Source organism: Octodon degus, unplaced genomic scaffold, assembly GCF_000260255.1.
Source record: "Octodon degus isolate 3935 unplaced genomic scaffold, OctDeg1.0 scaffold00128, whole genome shotgun sequence".
NCBI classification, from domain to species: Eukaryota; Metazoa; Chordata; class Mammalia; order Rodentia; family Octodontidae; genus Octodon; species Octodon degus.
The window spans coordinates 6,348,291-6,360,451 of NW_004524704.1; the positions used below are offsets into that span (position 1 = coordinate 6,348,291).

General features: G+C 38.0%; 1 protein-coding gene across 1 annotated transcript in view; it reads left to right on the forward strand.

The window, feature by feature from the left end:
• Positions 1-2,352: 2,352 nt before the first annotated feature.
• Positions 2,353-12,161, forward strand: part of Ccdc50 (coiled-coil domain containing 50) — a gene marked incomplete at its 5' end in the record, with an annotated part of 39,094 nt that continues 29,285 nt past the window's right edge. Inside the window, 3 exons of the mRNA XM_023700932.1 lie at positions 2,353-2,422; positions 3,163-3,289; positions 7,354-7,444. Of these exons, the coding sequence (XP_023556700.1) occupies positions 2,353-2,422; positions 3,163-3,289; positions 7,354-7,444 (288 nt within the window). The remainder of the gene's footprint in view (positions 2,423-3,162; positions 3,290-7,353; positions 7,445-12,161) is intronic.

Consider the following 12,161-nt stretch of genomic DNA (forward strand, 5'->3'; position numbering starts at 1 on the left):
GTGGCCCAGGTCAGTGCAATGGCACATAAACAACCAGATTTGTAAGTTTTAGAGGTGACAGCTGTCACATAGGAAAGCAAAATCAAGCACATATGCTGCCATATGGGTGAGACATGAACATGGAACATGCAGTTGTCATGTGTGAAGCCTGCCTTGGATGTGACAGTTGAAGCAAAGCTTATGTCTGTGCTAGACTTTCGTTTGTATTTGCATTATAGTTCACATAAGTTTTTGTTGTTGTTTGTGTATTTAGTACAGGGTCTACAGGGTCGCACTACACATATTGGATTTAGTAATCCTCCTGTTTTCAACCTCCCAAGCACTGAGATTATAGACATGCATCACAACACCCAGTATCAGTTTCCATATCAGCACACGCCTCCAGGGATCAAACCTCAGTCCCTGCATCTGCCTAAGCCGTCACTTTAATCCACTGCACTATCTGGCCAGCCCTACACAGATTTTTATTTTTGATGTTATCTTTTAAGTTTTATAAGCAGATAGATAACTTATTTGAAAATGTTGATAAGTATTGTAAGCATTCATTACATGTTTGATATTTTATTTTATTGATGTCTTATTTTCCTGCTGAGTGCACATTGTACAATATAGTAAGAAGCTCCTGACAAAGGAACAAGACCTGTGGGATATCATATTAGAATTTTCTGAGAATTTGTCTAATGAAGAAAAACAGATCTTTCTTTTAAAATTACTGATTATACAGTTATGTTTGTGCAAGGGTTAAGCAAGTCATACTCAATTTAGTATGGATTTTGGGTAAGAATGTTACCCTTACTATAAAACCATTTCAGAGTAATCCTGACGTCTTTCAGATTTCTCTATTTTTATTGCATTAACTCTAATTCAGGAGCAGGACTGTGTGGTGTATGAACATACATTCCTAAGTGCTGAGATGGCAAAGGAGTGTTCTGCACTCTGTTTCAATTAAACATTCTCATAGACAAGTCTAAAGATGGAGAAAGAGATCTGTAACATCTCATAAACTCTAGGGAACAGTTTCATGTATCCCATACATGGTAATAATTGAGGCTTTGAGAATTTTTCTTTTCTTAACATGAGTTGCATGTTTGGGATAGAGTAAGACCTTATCACCCAAACTACATGTCCTTGAAATACCACATTTGTGGCGAATCTTTCGTGTTCTGTTCTGTTCATATTTTTTTTTTTTAAGAGGTAGTAGTTTAAATTGTATTTCGGGGTAAACTAGACTTGGAGATCATCTCTTTCCATTTTGCTTCTAAGGAAATAGTTCAGCAAATACTCTTGCTTTGATATTCAGATTGAGGCAAAGTTAGGGGCAGATTCCTGGTCTCTTGCAGAATTCCCATTTTCTTTGGGTTTGTGTCTTATTTGAGGACAGCGTATGTTTATGGTTTTTTTTTCCCCCCACAGAACCAGGGATTGAACTCAGGCCCTTGTGCTTGCCAGGGAAGCACTTATTCCACTGAGCCATCTCCCCGGCCCCAGGACAGCTTATAACAAAAAGACTTTGAGATAAGCTATCAAATACAGCGGTACCTGAATTCACAAATGCTTTTGTTTCTGAACAATTTGGTTGCAAACAAAAGTGTTGGGCAAAATTTTGTTTTTGTTTGCAAACTACATCAAGTAATAAAGGTGACTGTGACTATCTTTTTCTTTCTTTTCTTTTTTTTTTTTTTTTCAGAACTGAGGATTGAACTCAGGCCCTTGCGCTTGCCAGGGAAGTGCTTATTCCACTGAGCCATCTCCCCGACCCCAACTGTGACTATCTTGACTCTACAAACATGGCTAGCTTTTCCAAAATCTTGGAAAAAATTAAGCTGTGAAGTGAGGTACCATTGTAATGTGATTCCCGGTTAGGTAGAGATGTGCTCCTACCCAAAAGACTAATGAAAGTGTGACTTTTTCCTAAGGACATTCTAATAGAATGGTTCTTAGAGACTACCTTGATCTCCAGATGGCTAACATATAAGCTAGATTTCTTTTGATTCCTCTGACTGGAAGAACTGAACTCGGAGAACCAATATAGGGTGCATTGTTGACTTCTTTTATTTTAGCAGTACTTAACCTCCTGAATTTCTAGACTTAGGTTCTGATTCTATGGTTAATGTCTTCACCTCCTGCAAGACACCAGAGCTGACCATTATTGTGAATATTGTGCTTGGTAAGCACTGTGTAGGTTCTTTTGAATAAAGATGCATACTTTAGTAGTCACTATTTCGTACATTATAAGTTATAAATTTGATCATCTGAAAATATTAGAATTGATTTTTTTTAAGCGAGCAAAATTATTTCCTTTTTATGTTAAAGTGCTATTGATAAACCTTCACGTGTGCTCTCTCTACCTATCTTGCAGTGTGCCGAGATTTTGCTGTCCTGGAGGACCATACCCTCGCTCACAACTTGCAGGAACAAGAGAGTGAGTAGTAGCCCTCATTTTGTGCATTCAGTTTTGTTTGTTCAGTGGTAGCTTGAAGCTGTTTTCTTAGGGTAAAGTAGAGAGACAACACGGTCCTTAAGCTACACCTTAAATCTGTGCTGGAAGATTTGTCCAGCCAAATGATGGATGGGAAAAAAATGAATTTATGAGGGTCTTGAGTCAGAAAGGCTATCAAAGATTGTAAGATTGATGGGTTTGTAAGAGGAAAATAGGAACTTGAACCTTTTTTTCTCTGTTGAAGAAAGTAGACAGTAATATTGTCAGAGGCTGAGATGTTATTCTTGACTCCTGAATAGAGCCTGAATATCTTTTTTCAGGCCAATGTGCAGATTTTTTGAAATATTTTGCATTGTTCTGGTGGAAAGTAAGTTGAGGTTATGTACAGACAGTGTTTGTATTTGTAATTTTTAAATAATTAATTCATTTGCCAATATAAAAAAATTGAAGAGTTCAGCTAATAAATAGAGTGGCAATGTGCTGTAATAGAAGGCACATTGATCCTGCCTGAGAATATTTGTATAGAAGTTTTTCATCTTTTTTTTTTTTTTTTTTTTGGCATGGGACTAAAGACAAATTATTTAATCTTTTTGGTCCACATTTTACTTAGTAGTATATGTGAAGCTCCTTTTAATATTAATCCTATTTTTAATTTTCTTAAGTTATTTACTTTCTAGAAAGCCTAAATATTACAATTCCTCTCTTCAATCATTTTGTCCCAGTTGAGCATCATTTGGCATCAAACATTCAGAGGAACCGTTTGGTCCAGCATGATCTCCAGGTGGCAAAACAACTCCAAGAAGAAGATCTGAAAGCACAGGCTCAGCTCCAGAAGCGTTACAAAGACCTGTGAGCATTTGGGGAATGGGAGGCCTTGCTGTCACAATTATGGAGCCAGCAAGCACCTCAGCCCGGGCTGCAGAGCTTTTCTGTGTCTTTGTTTATTTATTTATTTATTTATTTAAATTTTATTTATTTATGTGTGTGTGTGTGTGTGTGTGTGTGTGGCCAGCTCAGGCCCTCAGGGGGCGGCCCTGGCTGGCATGAGGTGCTGGGGGATCGAACCGGGGTCCCTGTGCTTTCCCAAACTTGTTCCAAGTAGGTGCCTTAGACCACTGAGCCATCTCACCAGCCCTTTCTGTGTCTTTGATTCCTTCCCTGCTAGGTTACAAATCCTACAGTGACTATCAAATCCTGTGGTTCTTTTTGCTAATAAAACTTTGTTATTGGAGAATTTGACTAGGTTTTGGGGCATGTAGGTAATGTTCTCTTCTCACATTTTAAGCCTTGTGAGTCAATTGATTGACTGCTCTTGAATTTATTTTTCATATCCATAGCAGAGGGAAAATACTTTGTCTTCTTCCTCACAATTTGTTTAGGGGACCCAGTGAAATAATAGGTATCAATGAAATTTATGAATTGTCTTGAGTTCCTTTACTGTTTCCTACCATATGTTTGCTGCTCTTTCCTTGAATTCCTTTCATTTTAAGAAACAGAATGTTCTAGAAAGCTCTGAGTTATGCACACAGTTCTCTGCATAACTTCAGCATCTGACCAAACTCAGTTTTCTCTCTTAACATATAAATAGAAATAATTATTTATAAAAATCCTCCCAGTATGATGACTTTTTACTCTTTTGTCTTATTTTAAAGCTTGCAGGATATGTTTCTTGTCTGAGGGTGGCTTTCATAACCTAAACCTTTATGGGGCTATTTAACCACGTACTATCATGTTGAGGGGCAAAAATAAAGGGAGATGTGAAAAAGACCTCTTTTTTTTTTTTTTTTAATTTTAATTTTATGTGGCTGGGTCAGTCTGCCCTGGGGGAGGGGCTGGTGAGACATGTGGTGCAGGGGATAGAACCGCCCTCCCTGTGCTTGCCTAAGCTTGCCTAAGCTTTCCTAAGCAGGTGCTTGAGACTGCCAGGCTATCTCACCAGCCTTCATTTACTTCATGTTCAAATAACTTAGGCAAGTCTGTATCAGTTTTGTTGCATATGAAGAATGTTGTGTCTTTTTATTATTTGTAAGGGGGATTTTAGTTTGCATTTTTTCAGCTTTTTTATTCTGCAAAGAAACATTATATATTTACCAAATTTGGTACCATGAAAGGAATTGGAACCTACACTGGAAATAAGGTACAGCCATTGCCTTGAACAACTTCAGAAAAATAGCAAAAATACTATGTAACTAGATGTACATGTTTGTCACAAAGAATTCAATTGAATATTACATGTATACTTTAAAGAAAGAGAGACTAGGAAAGGTTTTATAAGATAGGTAAGGTGGGTTTAATCTGAAACTTTATGATTCATTAGGATATTGTAGTCAGAAGGAGTAGTATGCATAAGAGAGAGATAAAAGGCCTTGCAATCTTGTGGCAATTGTAAACACTGAATACTGTTGAAGTAGAGATTATGACTAGGGGTGAAACTAGAAGGTCAGACCAGTAAAGTAATACAAAAGTTAGACCACAAAGGTCATGTAACAGACATTAGGAAATTGCAGTTTATAGGGAATATAGAGTCATTTAGGGAATTTTAACTTGTCATTTGGGACCTACTGTGGGAACTGGGCAGGAAAAGATTTGGAAGGGAATATTGAAGGCAAATATTAGGCAATCATCAAATTAAGATATGTTCAAGTCAGAATTGAGGATGTTGGTGATGGTGATATATTTGAGGTGTTCTGAGGCTCATTGTTACATCAGGAGGTAAAGAAAGACCCAGAGCTAGAATTTTCTGGAGTTCTAAATTGTCACCCCCCACTTTTATATTATTCACAATTCTCTGAGAGGAAGAACTTGTCTTGAAGTTGAAGAAGTTTAAAGCCCTAAATTAAGGTAATTACAGTGAATATAATGAACTTACTCAGAAATTATTGGGACAAAACATTGTAAAATAAAAATTAGGAGTCATAGGGATAGCTTATAGATCTTAGAACAGGTGTAGTATTTTTGCATGACAATGCACGGTTTCAGAAGCATGTAGTGGGGCCGGGGGTACAACTCACCTGCCTGGCAAGCTTAAGGTCATGAGTTCGATCCTTACTCCTGCCAAAAAAACAAAAACAAAAAACCAAAAACCCCAAAAAATTGCCAGAAGCATGTAGTAAGTTAGAAAGTAGGATTTTCAGTCTTTACTCTCTGGCATTCTTGACAGCTGGGCCTCATGGAAGGGATGAAAAATGCTATGAATTTTAATCAACTGGATTCTTCCACTTGGCTTGGGTCCTGGTGCCACTGTTCAAAGTCACCGTATTAGTTATTTACTATTCCTTTCTAACATATTTTACTTTGGCATGATTCTGTATAATTAGCTGTCTGAAACAGACCTAGTCCTTTGGAATATAGTTTGAAATCATTAAGCTTAACTTAAAATTTACTTTTTAATTTTTTATTCCAGGAGATGCATATTCTGTGTCACTTGTAACCTTGAAACATCTCATTTGCACTTGCTTTCTCTACTGTTATGTTTTTGTTCAATTTATTGCCTTGCATATAATTAGTAGTCATTACTCCTGTATAGATTTACATTTCTGGGGAAGTCCAGCTAGAGAAGTCTTTAGGAACTAAGATTATGGTATAATATATGGTTTTTAATTATGATGAAAAAAATAAGTAAAATGCAAGAGAAAAGTAAAATTTCTGCATAAGGTTTTATTTAACTACTTTGGTTTGAATAGTTAAGAATCTGAAATTATTTGTCCTGCAACAAGTCATTAAGTCCAAACTTTTCTATAGCTGATAAAATAGCAGGCAGAGGCATGGTTTACAATTGGTAGTGGTAGAAGCAGGACCACAAACAGGGTCTATGGATTTATCCAGTGATTTTTCTTCTCATTCTAGAAAGTAAAGTCTTGCTATTTCTTATTTGAGCTTTCAGACTTGTATCCTCTTGCCCTCTTTCTACCTGTATGTGTGTGTATGTATACATACACTTTCATCCACAACTGCATACTTCCAAGTGGGTTGAAAATGCCCATTTCCCCATACAAATAAGTATGATTTTCATACCCTCATTTTTATTTGAATAGAATATTTAGGTTTCATTTCATCCATAGAAGTCTAGATACTGTACCCCCGAGTTCCTGTTCCTTTCTTTCCCCAGTACTAGGGATTGAATTCAGGATATTCACACTGAGCTACATCCCCAGCATTGTGGGGTGTGTGTGTGTGTGTGTGTGTGTGTGTGTGCGTGTGCGTGAGTGCGCGTTTAATTGTTTATCTTGAGACAGGATCTTGCTAAGTTGTTCAGGGTGGGTTGGAACCTGCCTCAGCCTCTCAGAGCGTTGGAACACAGGTATGGACCACCATATATATTTGCAGTTCTTAGTGACCAAAGAGTGACATTAAACCTGAAAATATACAAGCAAGTCTGAGACACACTGAGCATTTTAAATTCAATTCTCCGGAGAAGAATGAAGGGATGTATTAATAAATACATAGCAAAGTACAACATATGATAAATTGCACTTGGAATTTTATTCCAGCATCTTTTTAAGTAGTCAGATCTAGCATGTTTTCACTCATTCCTCGCTAGTAACTTAGTGTAAAAGATGGCTTCCTAGAACTATCATGTAGAATTTTAAGTCTTCCTGATTTGTCTTGAAACTTGAAATCAGACTTCAGCGTCTAACACCAGACCTTAGTGGTTTCTGAGAGAAGCAGCCTCCATTTTCCATGGAACTGTTGTTTTAAAAGTACTACCTGGAAGCACTTTTGTTCACCGACATGATTGCCCTTGTTTCTACGTCCAGAATGTAATATATGCTTCAGAAGACAGGTGGAGAATTCATTTACTTTTGTATCCTCAGTGTTGTGCATAATGGTCTTCAGCAATTTGTGTTCATTATTTTTAGGGAAAACAATTCCTTATTTTCTTTATTTATATTATTTTCATCTTTGTTTTTTAGAGAACAACAGGATTGTGAAATTGCTCAAGAAATTCAAGAGAAGCTGGCTATTGAGGCCGAGAGACGGCGCATTCAGGAGAAGAAAGATGAGGTATAACTTGGTTGACGACCCACCAGTCCAAGAGGAAAGGGTGTTCAGCTCTGGGGTAAAGCTTGCTGTACTCACCAGCTCAGTGTAGGCTTGTTGCATGAGCAGCAGAGCTCTCCTTGCTTAAGGTACAGTAGTCTAAGCTTTGCCCTCCATAGACCACTTTGATGCCTCCTGGTCGATTGCTTAAGTGAAGTCTTGAAGAATGGAAGTGGAGAATTTGGTGAATGATGTGCCTTAGTCTCTTAGGACTGCTAAAACAAATTCACAAACTTGATGAATAGAACAAATTTTTTTTTTAATCTGGAAGCTAGAAATATAACATCAAGGTATTGACTGGTTCATACCTTCTGGAGAGAGGTCATTCCTGTGTCTCTGAGCTCCTGGTGATGCCTGGTAGTCTTTGGCTTATAGCCTCATCCCTTTAGCCTCTGCCTTGTCATGTGAACCGCCTTCCCTCTGTGTAGCTTTGTGTCCTCTGATCTTCTGTAAAGTTAACTGAATGCTGATAGAGCGCCCACTGTAGTCCAATATGACCTCAGCTTCTAATCACATTCCTAGAGGAATTGTTAACTTCACTAAAGGTTTCTGTACCTAGTGTTCTTTTTTTTTTTTTTCTTTCTTTTTGTTTTGTGGTACTGGGAATTGAACTCAAGACCTTGCGCTTGCCAGGCAAGCACTTATTCTACTGAGCTATCTCCCCAGCCTGTCCCTAGTGTTCTTGCAGCTTCAAGGACAGTAGACTTTGTGTGGAGCCCAAACTAGAAATAAGGGTTATTCTGTATGAGATACTAGTGGCTGACATTCTCTCATTTTCTTTCTGAAAATGTTTTCATCTTTCTTTGATCATGTGGCTTAAATAACTAATCTGTTTGATTTTATATTTATTTTCACGTTTCACTCTTTCGAAATTGAAAAATGACAGTTAGTAGTACAGTCATACCCTAGTTCTTGCCTGCTTTGAAACACATCAGTCTTGACTTGAGGAATTTTGATGTGAACATTTTGCACAAGTACTTGCTTTCTGTGTAGCACTCAGTTCACAAGCTAGAACTTGTCAGTGACAATTGCCTGATTCACTGCTCTCTCCAGCCAAAATGATTCATTTCATATTCTTGGTTTTTGGTACTTACTGATAAGTTCAGGGTACCACTGTAGTACTTGGCTTATGAGAACAATTGGACTTATAGTTAAATATTTGCTTTTGTGTTATGTATTTGTGGTGCTAAAACAGTTCATTTCAGTTTGTATCTAATCTTGTGTGTCCCTTTCTTCATATCTACTGAGCTTTTCTTCTGTTCCTTTATTTTTATGTTTCTGTTACTGAAAATTGGGCCCAGGGCTTTCATACTAATCTATGTCCCCACCTATTTTTATTTTTTGAGACAGGGTCTCAGTGTGTTGCTAAGTTGTCAAGGCTGAGCTCAACCTTGAGATTTTCTTGCCTGTCTCCCTGAGGGTGGGAATTTCAGATGTGCACCATCATACCTGGCTTAGCTGTTGTCTTGATTGCAATAAACAAGAAAGTGATTTTTCATTTTTAATAGGATGGTCATATCACTTACTAGGCACATAGAGGCCACTTTGAGAGTTAAGGGTTGCTTTTAATAAGTTTTATTAATAGGAACTGTGCCAGACAAACTGGCATGTATGACCATCCTGTTAAACAGATGTGATAAAGGATATGTCTCCAGTACACAAGCCTACACCCACTGCTTCTTTCACTGAGTTCTTGTTCAGTGTCAGATACCTGAGATGACTGTAGTTAGTTGTTTGCATAGGAAACCACAATTTTGTGATAAAACTGCAAATGAGAAGTAGGGGTTATTTTAATCATTCTTGTTGTCAACACAACAGGCTCTTTCTTCCTACAGGATGTGCTGGCTCTTTATAAGAAAGACCTTGCTTGGGGATGAAACTGGGGCTGAAAGAAGTGATTCTATTTTGTAGACAGGAAAGCTTCTATTTTAGAAGTAACCATGAACATTTATAAATGCTATGAGTGTCTTGTATTCCCCCTCCATGCTGAAAAAAACAAGACAGAAAGAGAAAACAAAATTTTTTCTTTTAAGCTTGCAGAGTCTGAACAGCAATAAAAATAAATTAATATATTTGTCAATTGAAGAAATTAAGTCATGAAGACAGGACTAGTCTCACAAGTTTCATCAAGGTCCCAGAGAAATGACTGACTTAGATATGCTATGGTATATACTACTTGTGGGCTCTGAGGTGACTTGGGCATGTGTATTAGCTCTTTGACTTTTAGCTGTGTGACTTACAGCGTCTCACATAATACGTAGAATCCCCTAGGTTTCAAAATGGGAGAGAAGTGTTTGTTGAACATACCCTAAAAGACTGTTGAGAGGATTCAATGAGATCATATATGAGAGCTCTAGTTCATATGAAGTTAACAATTCCTTTTTTCTTGTTGGTTTCCTGCCAGGCTTTTTTTTCTCATAGTTCCACCTCTTATACAATTGTTCAGAATTAGGGGAGAAATAAAGAGGTTCAAGTGTATTCCAGTATAGCATCATTGGAAGGGTGTTAAGTATTTACCTGCCTTTCCAGGCATTACATTGATTTTTCTCCACTGTATTTGTCCAACTGAAATATTTACCCTTCCAGTAGATTGGGAAAATTAAATGAGAAATATGTTGTGAAAATGAGATAAGCCTTTGAAAAAATCCATTTAGTTTTTTTTAACAATGATCTTTCTTTTCTTTTCTCTTTTTTTTTTTTTTTTAATTTAGATTTTTTGACCTTTCAGTTTAGGCTTTAGTCTAGAAAATGGTTACTGTGTAAGGAAGTTGTTTTATACGAAAATATGCCTCTTAGTTGGCTAAGATGTTATCAATATTAAATAGAAAAATTGAATACTTAGGTTATCATTAAAGGGTGTGGTAGTGCTGTTTAGTGCATGGGAAACAGGGTGACTCAAAAGCAGAGGAGAGTGAACAGTAGTGCTGATTCTTCTGACCTGTATTTGGAAAAGCACTGTGTGTTTTGCATGAGCTAGTCATCTTTTTTTTTTTTAAAAATTTTTATTTTTTTTAGTTCTATGCTGTTCTTTTTCACTGGCCTAGGGTGTTAGTGGCACCACCAGGGCCCTCCAGACCCTCATACCAGCCAGCACGCAGGCCTGGCGTGTGAGTGGGACCACCCGGGGCCCTCGGGATCCTAATTCCAGCCAGCGCATAGGCCTGGCCTGTGAGTGGACCCACCAGGGCCTCCTGGATCCTCACTCTAGTCAGCATCCATGCCCATCAGACCTGGTGAGGAACCCTGCGGCAGAACTCCCTGCAGAGAGGCTAGAGGCAAGACCCACCCAGCTATTCCGGGGCAGAACATTTTGCCAGAGTGGCACAGCAGATTTACCTCCAAGGGCTGCAGCAAGAAGAATTGGAGATCAGCAGCCAGACCCAAACCACACCCACCTGGACAACTTTGAACATAATAGGTCCAGACCTGGTGCTAAGGTATTAATTCTACCAAAGCTCTACACCAAAGGTCAGAAGACAATGCTATACAAAATGACAAAGAAAAGGAGCAAAATACAGCCTCAGGCCCAGAGCCTACTCAGAACAAATGCAGGAAATGATAGAAGTTGGAAATCATACACCTAATATCTCTAAAACAGTAGCATCTAAAGTAAAGAAACAACTGCAGAAAGGCATAGAGGAAATCAGATCAGAAATAGCTTCGGAAGTAAAAAAAAGAAATGATAAGTATAATGAAAAAAGTACTAAGTACTTCTGCAGAAGACACTGATAAAAAAAATAGAGAATAGAAAAATGATGGAATCCTTGAATAAACAATATGGAAAAGAAATAGAATGCATGAAGCAGATTCAAAGTAATATATAAGAAATTAAAACCTCATCACAAACTGGCAAAACCATTTGAATGAAAGTGAAAATAGACTTTCAGATCTTAAAGACACTATTGCAGCTAGTGAAAAGGTAAGAAAAAATCTCTTAACTAGAATGGAGGCCGGAGAGATGGCTCAGTGGAATAAGCACTTCCCTGGCAAGCGCAAGGGTTCAATCCCTGGTCCCCCCCCCAAAAAAAAAAAACTAGGATGCAGGAAAAATAGTTCAACTCTTTAAGACAATGCAAAGATGAACAATGCAAGACCTATAGGCATCAATGAGAAAGAAGGAGTCAATACAAATGATATAAAAACAATAAGGGCAGAAGTGATAGCAGAAAACTTCCCAAATAATGGGAAACAATCTAGCATTCAGGTAACCAAAGCATATAGAACTCCAAATAACATCAACCCAATTAAAACCACACCCAGACGTATAATAATCAAGATCCCAGAAATTCAGCACAGGAACGGTATACTAAAAGCTGCTAGAGAAAAGAAACGGGTCATATTTAAAGGAAAACCCATCAAAATAATGGCAGATTTCTCTTTACAAACCATCAAGTCAAGAAGAGCATAGAGGGCTGGCCAAATAACTCAGTGGATTAAAGCACCAGCAAGCAGGCACAGGGGCCAGGGTTTTGATTCCCCAGCCTGCTGTGCTGGCCCCACCCCTGGAGTACACTGAGATGGTGATTGAGACTGGGCATGGTGGTATGCACCTGTAATCACAGCACTTGGGAGGCTATAAATGGGAGAATTACTATGAGTCCAATCTAGTAGTGAGACCCTGAACCTGTAGACCCTTCCCTAAAACACACACACACACACTAAAGCTTGGAACAAAGTACTT